Source organism: Tachyglossus aculeatus, unplaced genomic scaffold, assembly GCF_015852505.1.
Source record: "Tachyglossus aculeatus isolate mTacAcu1 unplaced genomic scaffold, mTacAcu1.pri scaffold_282_arrow_ctg1, whole genome shotgun sequence".
NCBI lineage: Eukaryota > Metazoa > Chordata > Mammalia > Monotremata > Tachyglossidae > Tachyglossus > Tachyglossus aculeatus.
In genome coordinates this window covers 30,596-45,063 of record NW_024044997.1, presented here as the reverse complement: position 1 = coordinate 45,063, position 14,468 = coordinate 30,596, and the positions used below count along the sequence as shown (strand labels likewise).

Genomic DNA, 14,468 nt, shown 5'->3' with positions numbered 1-14,468 from the left:
TCGAGGGCTCATGGCACAAAACCAGGCGCGCTTTCCCCATCACCCAGGTTATTGTTCTTCTTCTCGGTGTGTAAGCCATGAAGAGCCAAGTGGGAAGACTCCAATCTGGGGTTCATGGCACGAAGCCAGGCCCCCTTTTGCCAGCACCCATGTTTCTTTCACTCCCTCGGCTGGTACCTGGGCCAGGAAGACCCAAAAGGAGAGTCAAATCTAGTATTCATAGCTTGAAGCCATTCTCCCATTTTGCTGGCACCTATACGTTTAGTGTTGTTCCTGGCACCTGGGCCATGAAGACCCAAATAGGAAGACTCCTATCTGGGATTCAGGACACGAAGCCAGTTAGTCCCCTTTTGCCAACATTCACTCAAAAGGAGTTTTTCTTCTTTCTGGCATCTGAGCAGTGAAGACCCAAATGGGAAGACTCAAATCTTTGGTTCCTAACATGGAGCCAGCAACCCTTTTGACAGAATAAATATTTTTCATGCACTCCTCAGGGCCTGGCCGATGAAGACCCAAATGGGAAGATTAAATCTGGAGCTCTTGGCATGAATCCATCCCTCCTTTTGCCCACACCTATCCTTTTATTTTTCTTCCTGGTGCCTGGGCCATGAAGATCTCAATGGGAAGATTCAAATTTGGGGTTTATGGCATGAAGCCGGTCTCTCCTTTTGAAGCACCCATGCTTTTATGGTTCTTCCCAGTGCCAGGGCCAAGAGTATCCAAAAAGGAAGACTCAGATTTGGGGTTCATGGCATGAAGCAGCATGGCCTGGTGGCCTGGGAGTCAGAAGGGCTTGAGATCTAATCCTGGCTCCACCCCTTGACTTGCCCAAGGTCACACAGCAGACATTTAACTTCTCTTTGCTTCAGTCACCTCATCTGTAAAATGGGGATTAAGACCGTGAGCCCCATAGGAGACAGGGACTTTCTTTGTCCAAACTGATTAGGTTGTATCCATCTACCTCAGTACTTAGAACAGTGGTTGGCACATAGGAAGTGCTTAACAAGTGCCATCATGATTATTGTATGCAGAGCTCTATACTAAGCACTTGGGTGTGGACAATACAACAGAATTGGTAGAGATGTTCCCGGCCCCAGGATCCCATGGCTCGAGGGGTCCCTCTCCCCTAGGGCATCCCACCATTCAAGGTAACTGGGACTCTGAGCAACCACTGCTGTGTGGGGAACAGCTTCCGCCCTTTATGCTCTTCCTTCTCCGCTCCTTGCTCCAGATCAAAAGCCTCAGTCTCAGGGCGACCGGAATTATGACTCTCCTCCTCTGCCTGCAAGAATTGACATGCCTTCTAGTCACTGGCACTCCCTGGCTCCCATGTGTCCCCACACTCTGCCTTTCCATCCCCTACTGATGGGGGCGAGGGAAGAGGACATTTTCCTTGGGTGGAGGTGGGGGGGAGGATGAAGCTGATCCTCTCATTTCTGCGCAAGGCTTAGAGAGAGCTGGAGGAGGCAGCACGGCCTAGCGGGTAGAGCTTGGGCCTGGAAGTTGGAAAAACTGGGATTCTAATCCCGACTTGGCCACATAAGGGACCTTGGGCAAGTCACAAAACGACAACAAAAAAACCCCTCAACTGCTGTGTGGCCTTGGGCAATTCTCTTAACTTCTTTGTGCCTTGGTTAGTTACCTCACTTGTAAAATGGGGATGAAGACTGTGTCCCCTTTGTGGGGCATGGATTGAGTCCAACTTGATTGTCTTGTATCTACCCCAGCACTTAGTATAGTGCCTAGCTCATATCACACACTTAATGAATACCATCAGAAAAAAGAGACCATTTTCCCAATTGGTTTCAGTCCCTTGGAATTCCACTCCTCTTCCAAAGGATCAGTGATTTCACCCTATTTAGTACCATCTAAAAATTGGATGAGCATTCTCTTGAATCCTTAAAGTGAACAATAAAAATCAATGAATAAATTTGGTTCCAGGATTGATTCCTGTGGAAAAAACAGAAAATCACTCAACATCTATTCCCTATTCTGTTACTGAAGATTGGTTTCTACTAACGGTAGTCTGCCACTTTGCTGTGTGACCTTGGGCAAGCCACTTAACTTCTCTGTGCCTCAGTTGCCTCATCTGTAAAATGGGGAGTAGGACTCTGAGCCTCACGTGGGACAACTTGATTACCTTGTATTTACCCCCAGTGCTTAGAACAGTGCTCGGCACATAGTAAGCGCTTAACAAATACCATAATTACTAGTAGTAGTAGTATGATCAAGACTGTATTTTCTCCATGTCTTTAAAAGGATGTTACACAAGATGGAATTAAGAGACTACTAAAGTCCCTAAGGAATATATCTAACCTTGCCAAACAGCTGATAGCTACAATGGGCTATTTCTGGCATGATTTGATCTACACAAGTCACGTTCATGGCTTCCTACAATCTTAATGTTCTCCTGGGTGGTTGCAAATTAATGATTTGATCATTGATCATTAATGATTTTGATCATACTATCTTTCAAAGTACCGATGCAAAAATGACTTATTGGTAATTACGAGATCTCCCCTTTTCCCCTTTATGAAGAAGGACACAATGCTGACTTTGTTCGATTCTTATGGACTTTGCCTGGCTCCCCTGTTCAAAAAAAAAAATATAAGTCAACAACTCTGCAGAAACACCTGCCAATACCAGATGTAGGACACAGGACATCAGGCTCTGTTGAATTAAATACGTTCAGCCACCTCTTCCTAGTTTGGCTTTCCCAGCTTCCATGCTAAGTGAAATTTATCCTGGACAGCTGTTCCCTTTTGATCTTTTTTTTAAATAAGGACAGAAGTGAGCAGGAAAAAAAAAGTCTCTACTTCAGACATTTTTATCAGCTTTCCCTTCTTGTCTACTGGGGGGAGGGTTGGTATTTCCTGTTCCCTTATGCCTAACAGTGCTTAGCACACAGTAAGCACTTAGCAAATACCATAATTATTATTGTCACTTTTTTAATTCTCTTGAATGACTTGTGCAATTTGCACTTCCTTTCCAGACTTTGCTTTTCTAGCCATGTTCTCACACACCCAGTTTTTTTTTGTAGACTTTTCAAGTAATCTGGTGAAGATTCCATGTTGTAAGCTTCCTGTGTCAAGGACCTGTGAGAGTTACCAGTTTAACTAACTTGACATCTTGGTACCTTTCTTGTCCTCTTGTTGCCTTGCTGTAGTTTTTGATTTGGCAGAATTTTCTTAAGTCAACTTTCCCAAACACATGCTGAGGGCCCTAAAAGAGACTATGTGTCTAGATGATGTGGCTAGCGATGCCCATTCCTGCCAGTAACAGTACTTTGTGCTTCCACTTAACTTCATTTTGCACGTAACCCTGTGAGAACACTTTCCAATGGCACTCACTGTTTCTTACAGCTCCCTAAGCCAAGGTAGAGATGAGGCACAAATGAAGTTTTACCTCTCTCGCTTTAATTTCTACAATTCCAATAAGTCTAACGATCAGCACGTTTTTCTGATGAAAGAGCCCCAAGGCATCTCTGACTTTCCTTTCATTCATTCATTCAATTAATCGTATTTATTGAGTGTTGTGTGCGGAGCACTGTACTAAGTGCTTGGGAGAGTATGATACAACAACAGACACAATCCCTGCCCACAACGAGCTTACAGACATTAATATAAATACATTACATATGTACATTACATATAGATATGAACATAAGTGCTTTGGGGTTGAGAGGGGGGATGAATAAAAGAAGCAAGTCAGGGTGACGCAGAAGGGAGTGGAAGAAGAGGAAAGAAGGGCCTAGTCAGGGAAGGCTTCTTGGAGGAGGCCTTTGAAAGGAGGGAGAGTAATTGTCTGGTGGATATGAGGGAGGGCGTTGCAAGGGATGCGAGAGGTCGGCAGCGAGACAGAGGAGATCGAAGTACAGTGAGAAGGTTGGTATTAGAGGAGCGAAGTGTGCAGGCTGGGTTGTAGTAGGAGAGTAGTGAAGTGAGGTAGGAGGGGGTGAGGTGATTGAGTGCTTCCGTAGATTACAGTGCAAATGTTGGGTCAAGAAAAGCTGACCCTCATTCAGCCCTGCTTTCCCTGAGGTCACTGAGCTCTTCGGAAGAAATAAGTTCTACATAAATCCAAGGCATTATTCCCTGGGATACACTATTAAGACCAGGAGTGTGGGTACAGGAAACATCCCTTTTTCTCTGTAAAAGGGTGGCAAAATAAGAAGCTGCAAGAATGATTATGCCGACAGACTTAAGAGGGAGAAAAGATCCCTGTTCTCACACTGTGTACACGCTGAGGAACAATACCGACCAGGAGTTTAAATGTTTATTTAACAGAAACGCCAAACCACTCCACCCAGACCCTTCAAACAAAGGAACAAACAAGAAGTATACTGCCAATTCTTTAGCAAAAGTGTCAAAGCAGAGGTTTACTTATCATTCCAAAGCAATCCTACTGGGAGAATTACAAATACACTACTAGCACTGGAGGCAGGAGAGGAGGGGGAAATAAAAAGAAGGACAAAATAATAATGGGATTGGCTGCAAAAGACCATCCAAAGGCACTTCTGCCTGTTCACACTTTGCTCTTCATCCAGCACTTGGCTGCCAAGTTTGAACAGATTTTGGTTTGCATAGCAGGCTGATGCTCAAGTCATCAGCTTCTCCCAGGCACGATTTGGGTAAGTACAAACTCTTTTAAGGCATACATCAGGCAGGGAAGCACAGGACATCCTCTTCCTGTTGCATCCAAGGGCTTGCGTGCTCAGCCAGATGCAAAGGACTGGCTTCTCCACCAAGCAGGCAGCCTGCTGGACGAGAACGACCATCGTGATGGCTGCCAAGAAAACCGTTTCGGGACCCAACGTGACTCCTAAACTCTTCCACGTTCACTTCTCAGTCTCAGCAACGTGACCAATTCCTTCATTCCCGTGGAGGGTGCAATGCTCACGTTTCCTGCCGACGTGGTCCCGACGTCCCGGGCCCACCCATGCGGTGCCTAGGAGAGCGACAGGGATGGGGGCAGGCAAATCAGCCCCCAAATCAAAGCTGCACTGAGGCAGCTGGCCAAATCCCGCCGAGGGCAGCATCATCACCAGAACCGTTCCAAGCAGCGACCACGCACCCAACTCACCCTAAACAAACCCCTCGGGCTATTTGGGGAGATGTGAGGCGAGAGCCCCCTTGGCATCTCCCTCTCACCCACCGCTCTTTAAGGAGAACCGGTCACCTCCTTTAACATAGCTTCTGGGTTCGGGCTGCCTTCAAGTTTCTGGGTGCAAAAATTGAGACGACGTGGGCCGTCATCAGGACTGGCAGCCCGGACCCAAAGCCAGCTGAACAGCGGGATAGGGGAAGGCTTTTCTGGGTCCCAGGCAGTCGCTGGTTCATCTCCTTCCACTTGGCAAGCTTCACTCAGCCTGGGTCGCACTCCTGGTGCCTCAGGAAGTGGCAGATTTGGCGTTGGACAGGGAAGGAAAGCTGCAGACTCGCTAGGTGGGACTTGGCTTTGTAAAAGCCCAAAGGAAAAGAAAATACTGACAAGACACACTGAGGCAGAGTGTCAGGCCCGGAACAGAAGCAGCCATGGTGGCAGACCCCGGGAAGGGCCTCCCTTTAGGAGCAAGTCTGGGGAGGATCCAGGCACCCTCAAAAAAGCCCCAATCTTGGACAGCCAGGACAATTCGCATACCCAAATGCCACCTTATCTTGGGGGTGCTACAGGGACCACCTCAGTCTTGAGGCCTTCCTCCCCAGCCATCCCGGCTCAGCTCCTGAAACGGGAGACATCGCCTCAGAGAGCTCGGCCATCTTCTGATACTGTAAAAGTCCCTTCCATGCCAACTGATGCCTGAAACTGGCCAAATTCATTCATTCATTCATTCATTCAATCATATTTATTGAGTGCTTACTGTGTGCAGAGCACTGTACTAAGCGTGCCCCAGGGGTGCAACTGCCAATCAAGGAGGAACCTGTCCTCCCACTCCGACTCCACCAGAGGTGCCTCAACTGAATTCCAGAGGAACAGCGCTCTAAGTCCCTTTTCTTCCCCTTCCCGTCCAGCACTCAGGGTGCCCGGGGGATTTTGGGCTTCAGACAATAACCCCTAGGGTGGCTCTCGAGAATCGTTTCCCAAGTCTCAGTGCTCCTGTCAACGGCCACAATGCCTGGAGATGGAAGAGTATCCTTCCCTGCTCTTTGGTCGGCCAGGGGAGGCCTGGAGCCCAGCCCCGGCCCCACCCCCAGTTCCTGACAAGTTACTTCAGGCTTTTCACTTTCCCCTCCCCTACCAAGAGGTACAAGTGACTGCCGTGAAGTTCCCAAGGGCAGCTCCCAGGGAGCAGCAAAAACAAGCCGCGCGGTACGTTCGCCTCTTCGACGGCGGGATCGACAGTTGAGCTGCGGAGCCGCTGTTGCCAAGGGGAAGGGGACACTGGAGAAAAAGCCTGGACCTCACAGTCGTTCCCCTCTCAAAACGACCGTGAGAAGAAAAAAAAATACAAGACGAGAAACGATGCCCCCTCCCCGCCCCCACCCCCCAACAAGTAAACCCGCCAAAACCAACACCCACTCCTAATCCTTCTCCGAAAGGAGTCGTTTCCCTCCAAACGTTCCCGGAGGCCTTTGGGAGCCTCCTGCCTTGCTCCCTTTCTGCCGGTGAACAGAAGCAACAAAGCCGCTCTCTGCGTTCAGTTAGCGTGCTGTGAAGTAGTATGGATCCCGAGTTATTGGAAGTGCACAAGCTCAAGAGACTAGAGGCCGGATCGAAAGGAGTCTGTTCCCAGGAGGCACCAGGAATCTGAATCCAAGTCGGGCTTTGTATCTGTTTCCATCTCTTCCTTTGCCGTCTGGGTTCCTCTGGAATGAGTCTCCAGCTGTCCAAACAAAAAAGAATTCACACACGCATGCATGCACACTCCTGATTGTAATGGGCATGACTTAGAGGCTTCGAAAACTCAATCCCCCCAGTAAAGACTAGCTGCTTCCATGCTGGGAAGGTATTAGAGGGTAGCAGCAGGGGCTGGACGTCCAGACTCTGGGAATTCCCAACACTCCCTCCCTGCTGTCTCAGTTTTACGAGCTGCGCCACAGCCCCCTTACGATGGCTTCACCACAACCCTTCAAAAATACTGCCAAGTGAGGACGGAGACCCCAGCCCAATCCAACTGTCTTTACCCAGTTTCTGGGGGAGCCATTGCAGAGACTGCCCCACTCAGACTGCCTTTCGGGTAAGCCAATGAGAGGGCACATGACGAGAGCTATCAGCTGGCCCAGCATCCAGAGAAACAGCATAGCCTAGTGGATAGAGCAAGGGCCTGGGTTCTAATCCTGGCTCTGCCACTTTGCTGCATGAGCTTGGGCAAGTCACCTCACTCCTCTGGGCTTCAGTTACCTCATCAGTAAAATGGGGATTAAGACTGTGAGCCCCATACGGAACAGGGACTGTGTCCACCCTGAATAGCTTGTCTCTACCCCAGCGCTTAAAACAGTACTCGACCCATAGTATTCGCTTAACAAATACCATTAGTATTGTTATTATTCTTTCTCCTGCTGTGGTTGAAGTAACCAGTGCATGTGTCAGTCAGGGCCCTTTCCTCGCCAGAAAGGACGAAACCTGAGCCGCCGATCCACCCACAGAGCAATCTGAGGGTGCCGCGGGTCCCTTGAAAAGTTGTGTTTCTTAACGGGGGGCGGGGGGGGGGGGGGGGGGGGAGGTTCCACCTGCTGCATTCCTTCCATCCCCTTTTGGAGCCTCTGGAGCTGGGAGCAGATTCGAAGGTTTTCCTCCTGCAGCAGCTGCTGTTCGGCCAGGCATTTCAACACCAGTCCCCTTAGCCGCTCCACTTCCACTTGCAGAGAGCTGCACAGGCAGGCTGCAGCCGGAGGCGCTCCTTTCCCTACACACCCCGGAGCTGGGGGCAGCCGGGGGGGCTGCAGACACAAGAAACCCAGAAGCCAACACGTTAAGGAAGCGGCTCCCTGCCACGCCCACTGCGACACCCCCATCTATTCGTTAAATCATATTTATTGAGCACTTGAGAATGTGTCTCCCTACTCTGTTGTATTGCACTCTCCCAAGCTTAGTACAGTGCTCTGCACACAATAAGCGCTCAATAAATACCACTGACTGACTGACAGCTACCCTCCCAGGCCCTATGAAGGGAACCTAATCGTTCCAGGTAACCCGTCAGACTCACCACTCTCACCAAAAGAAGGGCAGCAGGCAGGCAATGGGGCACTGTGGCTTGCAAATGGCACAGGTGACTAGGAGCAGGACAGAGAATCACTGGGACATCTGGGCAAAGGCTGGGCACTGACTCCCTCCAACTGCTAGCGCTTCAGGTCCTTGATGGCAAAGGGGGAAGCAGGGCTATTGAGCTGAGGATATTACCCTGTCCGCTCGGGGGCTTTGCGGGGCTCCATTAAGGTTTTAAAAGAGCATTGAGGGCAATTGGAGGGGACACTCCTTTCGATCTAGCAAGTCAGGACAGATCCTTTTAGTCATGCGCTGATGCACGGCTTCTGGAGCCCAAATGGCTGCTGTCCAAGGAGCAGGATGTCATGGAGTTCAGCATGCCAATGTGCCCAGCAGAAGGGCTGCCAAGTCAATCGGGCACCAAAACACCCTTTATAACATTATAAATGGAAACTTGGGGGGTCACTTGATAAAGATCAATATTAATATCAATTATCAATAACACTCACAGCCTAGTGGATAGAGCATGGACCTGGGAGTTCAGAAGGACCTGGGTTCTAATCCCGGCTCCAGCACATGTCTGCTATATGATAGAGAAACAGCATGGCTCAGTGGAAAGAGCACGGGCTTTGGAGTCAGTGGTTCATGGGTTCAAATCCCGGGTCCCCCAAGTGTCAGCTGTGTGACTTTGGGCAAGTCACTTAACTTTTCTGTGCCTCAGTTACCTCATCTGTAAAATGGGGATTGACTGTGAGCCCCCCGTGGGACAACCTGATCACCTTGTAGCCTCCCCAGCGCTTAGAACAGTACTTTGCACATAGTAAGCGCTTAATGAATACCATCGTTATTATTATTATTATTAGGCAAGTCATTTCACTTCTCTGTGCCTTAGTTACTTCATCTATAGAATGGGGATTAAGACTGGGAGGCCCACAGGGGTCAGGGACTGTGTCCAACCCGATTTGCTTGTTCCACACCAGCACTTAGTATAGTGTCTGGCACATAGTAGGCGCTTAACAAGTACTAATTACTATTAGTAATTGATGATGACAAAGAGACTCATTTAGACACCATTAAGTAAGTAAAGGAAGCAGCAAGACCTGCTGGATGGAGAACGGGCCTTGCCTGCTGGGCAACTCTGGGCAGGTAAGTCATTTTAACTTCACTGTGCCTTGGTTTCCTCACCTGAAAAAATGTGGATTTGATACCTGTGCCCCCTCCTCAGACTGTGAGCCCCGTGTGGGGCAGAGACTGAGGCCGACCTGATACATCTGAACCTACCCCAGCGCCTAGAACAGTCCTTGACACATAGTAAAGCACTTAACAAGTACCATAATCGTCACCAGCATCGTATCCGATCAGTCCCTACACCACCTGGCTCATCACGCAAGTCTAAATGCACTATTCCCCACTGGCCCTGAAAACTAGCCAAAGGCTCCGTAGAAGCAGCTGAACACCTGCCAGTAATGTTACAAGCGTCAGAGAAGTCACAGCCCCAGCGGGATGTGTGGAGATGTTGCCGTTGCTTGCCACTGAACTTAGAAACTTAAACCCCAGAACCTAAACGTTACCCAGGCTTCTGTGGTGGGCTTGTTGCATTCTGCAGGAGCTTCTGAGGCAACTTTGAGCCCTTGTAACTCCTCGTAAGGGAGGGTCTCTTTCTCAGGCTCGGAAAAAGCTGCACTCAGGGGAGAAGGACTGTCAGGCATGGGGATGAACTCGGCATTTTCCAGCTCCTGGAGACAAAGAAAAACAGCAGCGTGTAACATCATCTCTTCACAGCGTATTCCCCTCCTGGCTATGGCCAACCCCACTGGCAACATGACAGTACCCTCTGGCAGTAGCTGTGGTTAATGGCTTTCTTCTACCTCCCGTCCTTCTATCCTCAAAGCGGGTGGAAAATAGGTTCAAAATTGAAAGCACTCTTGCAGGAAGGTTGCCGGGGCTGTTCTTTCCTACACGGGATCTCTGAGTACGAGTGACACCTCACAACTTGATCATGGGGCCGTAGAAAGGCAAGCTGCCTGGAGGACAGTCCTCTAGACTGTTCGCTCCTTCTGGGCAGGGAACATATCCGCCAATTCTCCCAAGTGTTTAGTGCAGTGCTCTGCACACAGTAGGTGCTCAACAGATACCACTGACTGATGGAGGACGCGGGATGAGTCGGCAGGTGTATGTAGCTCCTGCTTCCTCCTTTCGCTTCAGAGAGCACTTAAGATTAGATTTCAGGGCAGGATAACTGTGGACACCGGCTGGTGAGGGAAATGGGAGGAGGAAAAAATCTCTTTGATGGCAATTGAATCGGAAACCGGGGTTGTGGCCGAAAGGTCAACTGGCCGTGCCCAAGTTTGGAACAGCTGGCTGAAGATGTTCCGACGTATCTGCCTTTCATTTTGCAGCAGGGGATTTTGACCTCAACCCGAGGAGCTCACCCTTCTCCCAGAGCCATTACCTTCCGCAGCCAGCCCGGGCAGGAGCTGCTACCCACGCTGCTGACCCCCATGGCCTCAGGGGGGCTCATCAAGCCCCCAATGCCCCGGTCCGCCTCCATGGTTCCCCGGAAACCACCACTTGGGTCAGGGGTCTCGGATGCCCGTTGGGTTTCCTCCTCTTCGCCACCACCGTTGCCACCTTGAGTGGAGCTCTGTGCCCCTGACACATACAAGAAGAGAAGTACAGTGTTTCAACTGGCCATAAGAACTGCCATGCCGGGGGACACATTTTCCCCTGCAAAATAAGTGGCAAGATGTCTGGGGCACACTGCTGTGGAAAGGGCAAGAACTGGCCCGGACCTATGGCAGAGTACGCATTTTGTCCGATGCTAACCTTTAAATGAGGTTCTAACACTCACGATCCACGTAATGCTTATTCTCCTCCCCTCTCTTGACTTCCAAACCTACCTCACTGGCTTAATCTAATGAGCTGTAATTGACGCTTGGCTTTGGCAATCTACCTGACAACAGTTCATCCAACTCAACCCCATATGACTGCTCATCTAACTCATCTTAACAGCTCCAGAGAGCTAAGTTTTTCTGCTCTGCCAAACCTGCTCACATCCATAAGAAGTCCAAACTCTATCAAGAGCCAGCCACCCTACTGATGTCCACTATCCTCCTGTTGCTCCAAAAAGCAGCCCTGCTTCTTTCATGAGTTGCAGGGTTCCCATCACACTTCATGTCTCTCGGGGGCTTAAAATCCCAATGACCGCTTCATCTCCCCAACATCCGTCCAAGTCCTGACCCTTTCCCGACGTATGCTTGTTTGCCTAGCTATCAGAAAAAACCTCTCCTACTTCAATAAATTCTTTGATCTTCAAGTCCCTCTGAAACTTTAATTCTCCCTCCTTTCCAGTAAGCATCCTGTTACTACTCAGCGCTTAGAACAGTGCTTGACACACAGTAAGCACTTAACAAAGACCATTATTATTATTATCACTAACATGCAGAGAAACCCTTCCTGTCAGACCCTTGAGAAGCAGCATGGCCTCGTGGAAAGGCATAGGTGTCAGAGGACCTGGGTTCTGATCTTGACTCTGCCACCTGTCTGCTGTGTGATCTTCGGCAACTCAGTTAATGTGTGCCTCAGGAATCTCATCCATAAAATGGGTTTTAAGACTGTGAGCCCCCAAAATCTCCAGTGGCTACCAATCAACCTACGCATCAGGCAAAAACTCCTCACTCTCGGCTTTGGGGCTCTCCATCACCTCGCCCCCTCCTACCTCACCTCCCTTTCCTTCTCCAGCCCAGCCCACACCCTCCGCTCCTCTGCCACTAATCTCTTCACTGTGCCACGTTCTCACCTGTCCCGCCGTCGACCCCCGGCCCACGTCCTCCCCCTGGCCTGGAATGCCCTCCGTCCACACATCCGCCAAGCTAGCTCTCTTCCTCCCTTCAAAGCCCTACTGACAGCGCAACTCCTCCTCCTCCAGGAGGTCTTCCCAGACTGAGCCCCCTCCTTCCTCTCCCCTTCCCCATCACCCCCCCACCTCCTTCCCCTCCTCACAGCACCTGTATATATGTTTGTACAGACTTATTACTCCATTTATTTTACTTGTACATATTTACTATTCTATTTATTTTATTTTGTTAATATGCTTGGTTTTGTTCTCTGTCTCCCCCTTCTAGACTGTGAGCCCGCTGTTGGGTAGGGACTGCCTCTATATGTTGCCAACTTGTACTCCCCAAGCACTTAGTATAGTGCTCTGCACACAGTAAGCACTCAATAAATATGATTGAATGAATGAATGAATGAATGAATGACCACAGCTTTTCACCTTGAGCCTAGAACCTGCTTCAGCTATCAAAACTTCGCCAATATCCAGCTTTTCCATTCCACAAGTTTCCCATCTCTGAGTATGAGGACAAGTGTGCGTGTATCCTGCAGACGGGGGGCTAGGGGTGGTGATACAGGGTTTGCTGTTTTGGGGGTTACTCTAGCTGGGAGGGGGGTGCAAAGCCGGCACCTGCCCCGTTTTAGGGGGAGGGAAGTGGCCCGATGCCTGTCTACTTGTTTTATTGTGTTGTTTTGTTGTCTGTCTCCCCCCTTATATTCATTCATTCAATCGTATTTATTGAGCGCTTACTGTGTGCAAAGCACTGTACTAAGCGCTTGACTTCTAGACCGTGAGTCCATTGTTGGGTAGGGATTGTCTCTATTGCCGAATTTTATTCTCCAAGCGCTTAGTACAGTGCCTCTGCACACAGTAAGTGCTCACTAAATACGACTGATTGAATGAATGAATATTCAATAGAGAAGCACCATGGCTCAGTGGAAAGAGCCCGGGCTTGGGAGTCAGAGGTCATGGGTTCCAATCCCGGCTCCACCCCTTGTCAGCCTTATGTGACTTTGGGCCAGTCACTTCACTTCTCTGGGCCTCAGTTCCCTCATCTGGAAAATGGGGGATGAAGACTGTGAGCCCCACGTGGAACAATCTGATTACCTTGTATCCCCCCTCCAGTGCTTAGAACAGTGCTTGGCACATAGTAAGCACTTAACAAATGCCATTATTATTATTATTATAAAACAAGCTGGTGACAGAGCAAGTGACCTAGGCAGAAAGGGAAATTTGGTCAGCAGTGCAAGACACACCTGAGGGCTCCATTAACATGGAGTCACAGATGCCTTTAGCAACCAGCAGAATATCAACAAATCCAAAGTAAGATCTCTGCTGCTTCCTTACCTGAGGCCTAAACTGTAAACACAATTTTTGTTCTTGTCGAGTCTGTCCCGTCCACTAAGATATGACAGACCTCTAGGTCTGGTTACCACATCTCAAGGGGCTTCACCTGGAGGAACCAACCTAGATCCTTTTTCCTCAGTGGATACTAAGAAGTGATGGATACTAAGAAGTGACGACTGGAAGATGAAGCAGAATAGATAACTGGATGACTTGGGCCTGATTCTCTCAGGGACCTTTAATGCTGGGCTGCCTTTTCATTAGATATTTTGATTTTTGTTTTTTCCCCTAAGGACCTGCCCTTGCAGAATGAACTTTCCAGGATGTGCCCGTGTGGAGGGAGAGAAGATAGGTACGGAAGGAGAGCCTGCAGCACTGGGGGGCAGGAGAGTAGACTGAGTCATGACTCTCATTTCTCCGCATCTTCAAAGCCCTCCTAAAATCACACCTCATCCATGACACCTTCCCCGACTAAGCCATCCCTTCTGAATCACCTATGGACTTGGTTCCGTACCCTTTAAGCACTTGATATTAACCCCACAGCACTTATGATCTTCCATTACCCCTATCTGTAATTTATTTTGATGTCTGTCTCCTCCTGTACACTGAAAGTTCCTTATGGGCAGGCACCCTGTCCACTAACTCTTTTGAACTGTACTTTTCCAACCCTTGAGTATAAAGCTCTGTACCCACTAAACACTCAATAAATACCAGGGACTGATTACGGCTAGGAGGCTCTTAACTTGGCTATGAGAACCACTTGAACGACCTATGACTCTCTCTCTCCTAAAGACGGACATTTCCCATTTTCTTTTAGTATACCTGAGTCTGCCCCTCTTATTACACCTCCCCATAAGAGGTGTACCACCACCTCTACAAGAACCACTGGCTGCCTAAAATTTGGTTACTCACCAGTTCCAATGGACAAGCCACTGCTGTTGGAACGGATAGTCTTAGAGTTCAACACCTTCTCTGAGGAAAGAACAATTCTGTATTAGGGACGTGTGTGGGGTAGGAGGGGGGGAAAGACAGAGATGTCCCCTTCACCCAGAAACACTTCATTGTGCTTCATGAGGAGTCGTGCACAAGAACCCAGTTCCTAGCCCCCCTATAACTTTAGGAAGGGCCTGGTGGGCCCCAAACTGGT

The 14,468-nt window shown here is 49.3% G+C and overlaps 1 protein-coding gene across 1 annotated transcript in view; it reads right to left on the bottom strand.

Annotated features, from left to right (window-relative positions):
- Positions 1–6,490: 6,490 nt before the first annotated feature.
- LOC119923825 (serine/threonine-protein kinase Nek9-like) overlaps positions 6,491–14,468 on the bottom strand; it is a gene marked incomplete at its 5' end in the record, with an annotated part of 34,056 nt that continues 26,078 nt past the window's right edge. Inside the window, 5 exon segments of the mRNA XM_038743045.1 lie at positions 6,491–6,823; positions 7,671–7,880; positions 9,717–9,881; positions 10,598–10,797; positions 14,234–14,293. Coding sequence (XP_038598973.1) covers positions 6,701–6,823; positions 7,671–7,880; positions 9,717–9,881; positions 10,598–10,797; positions 14,234–14,293 — 758 coding nt within the window.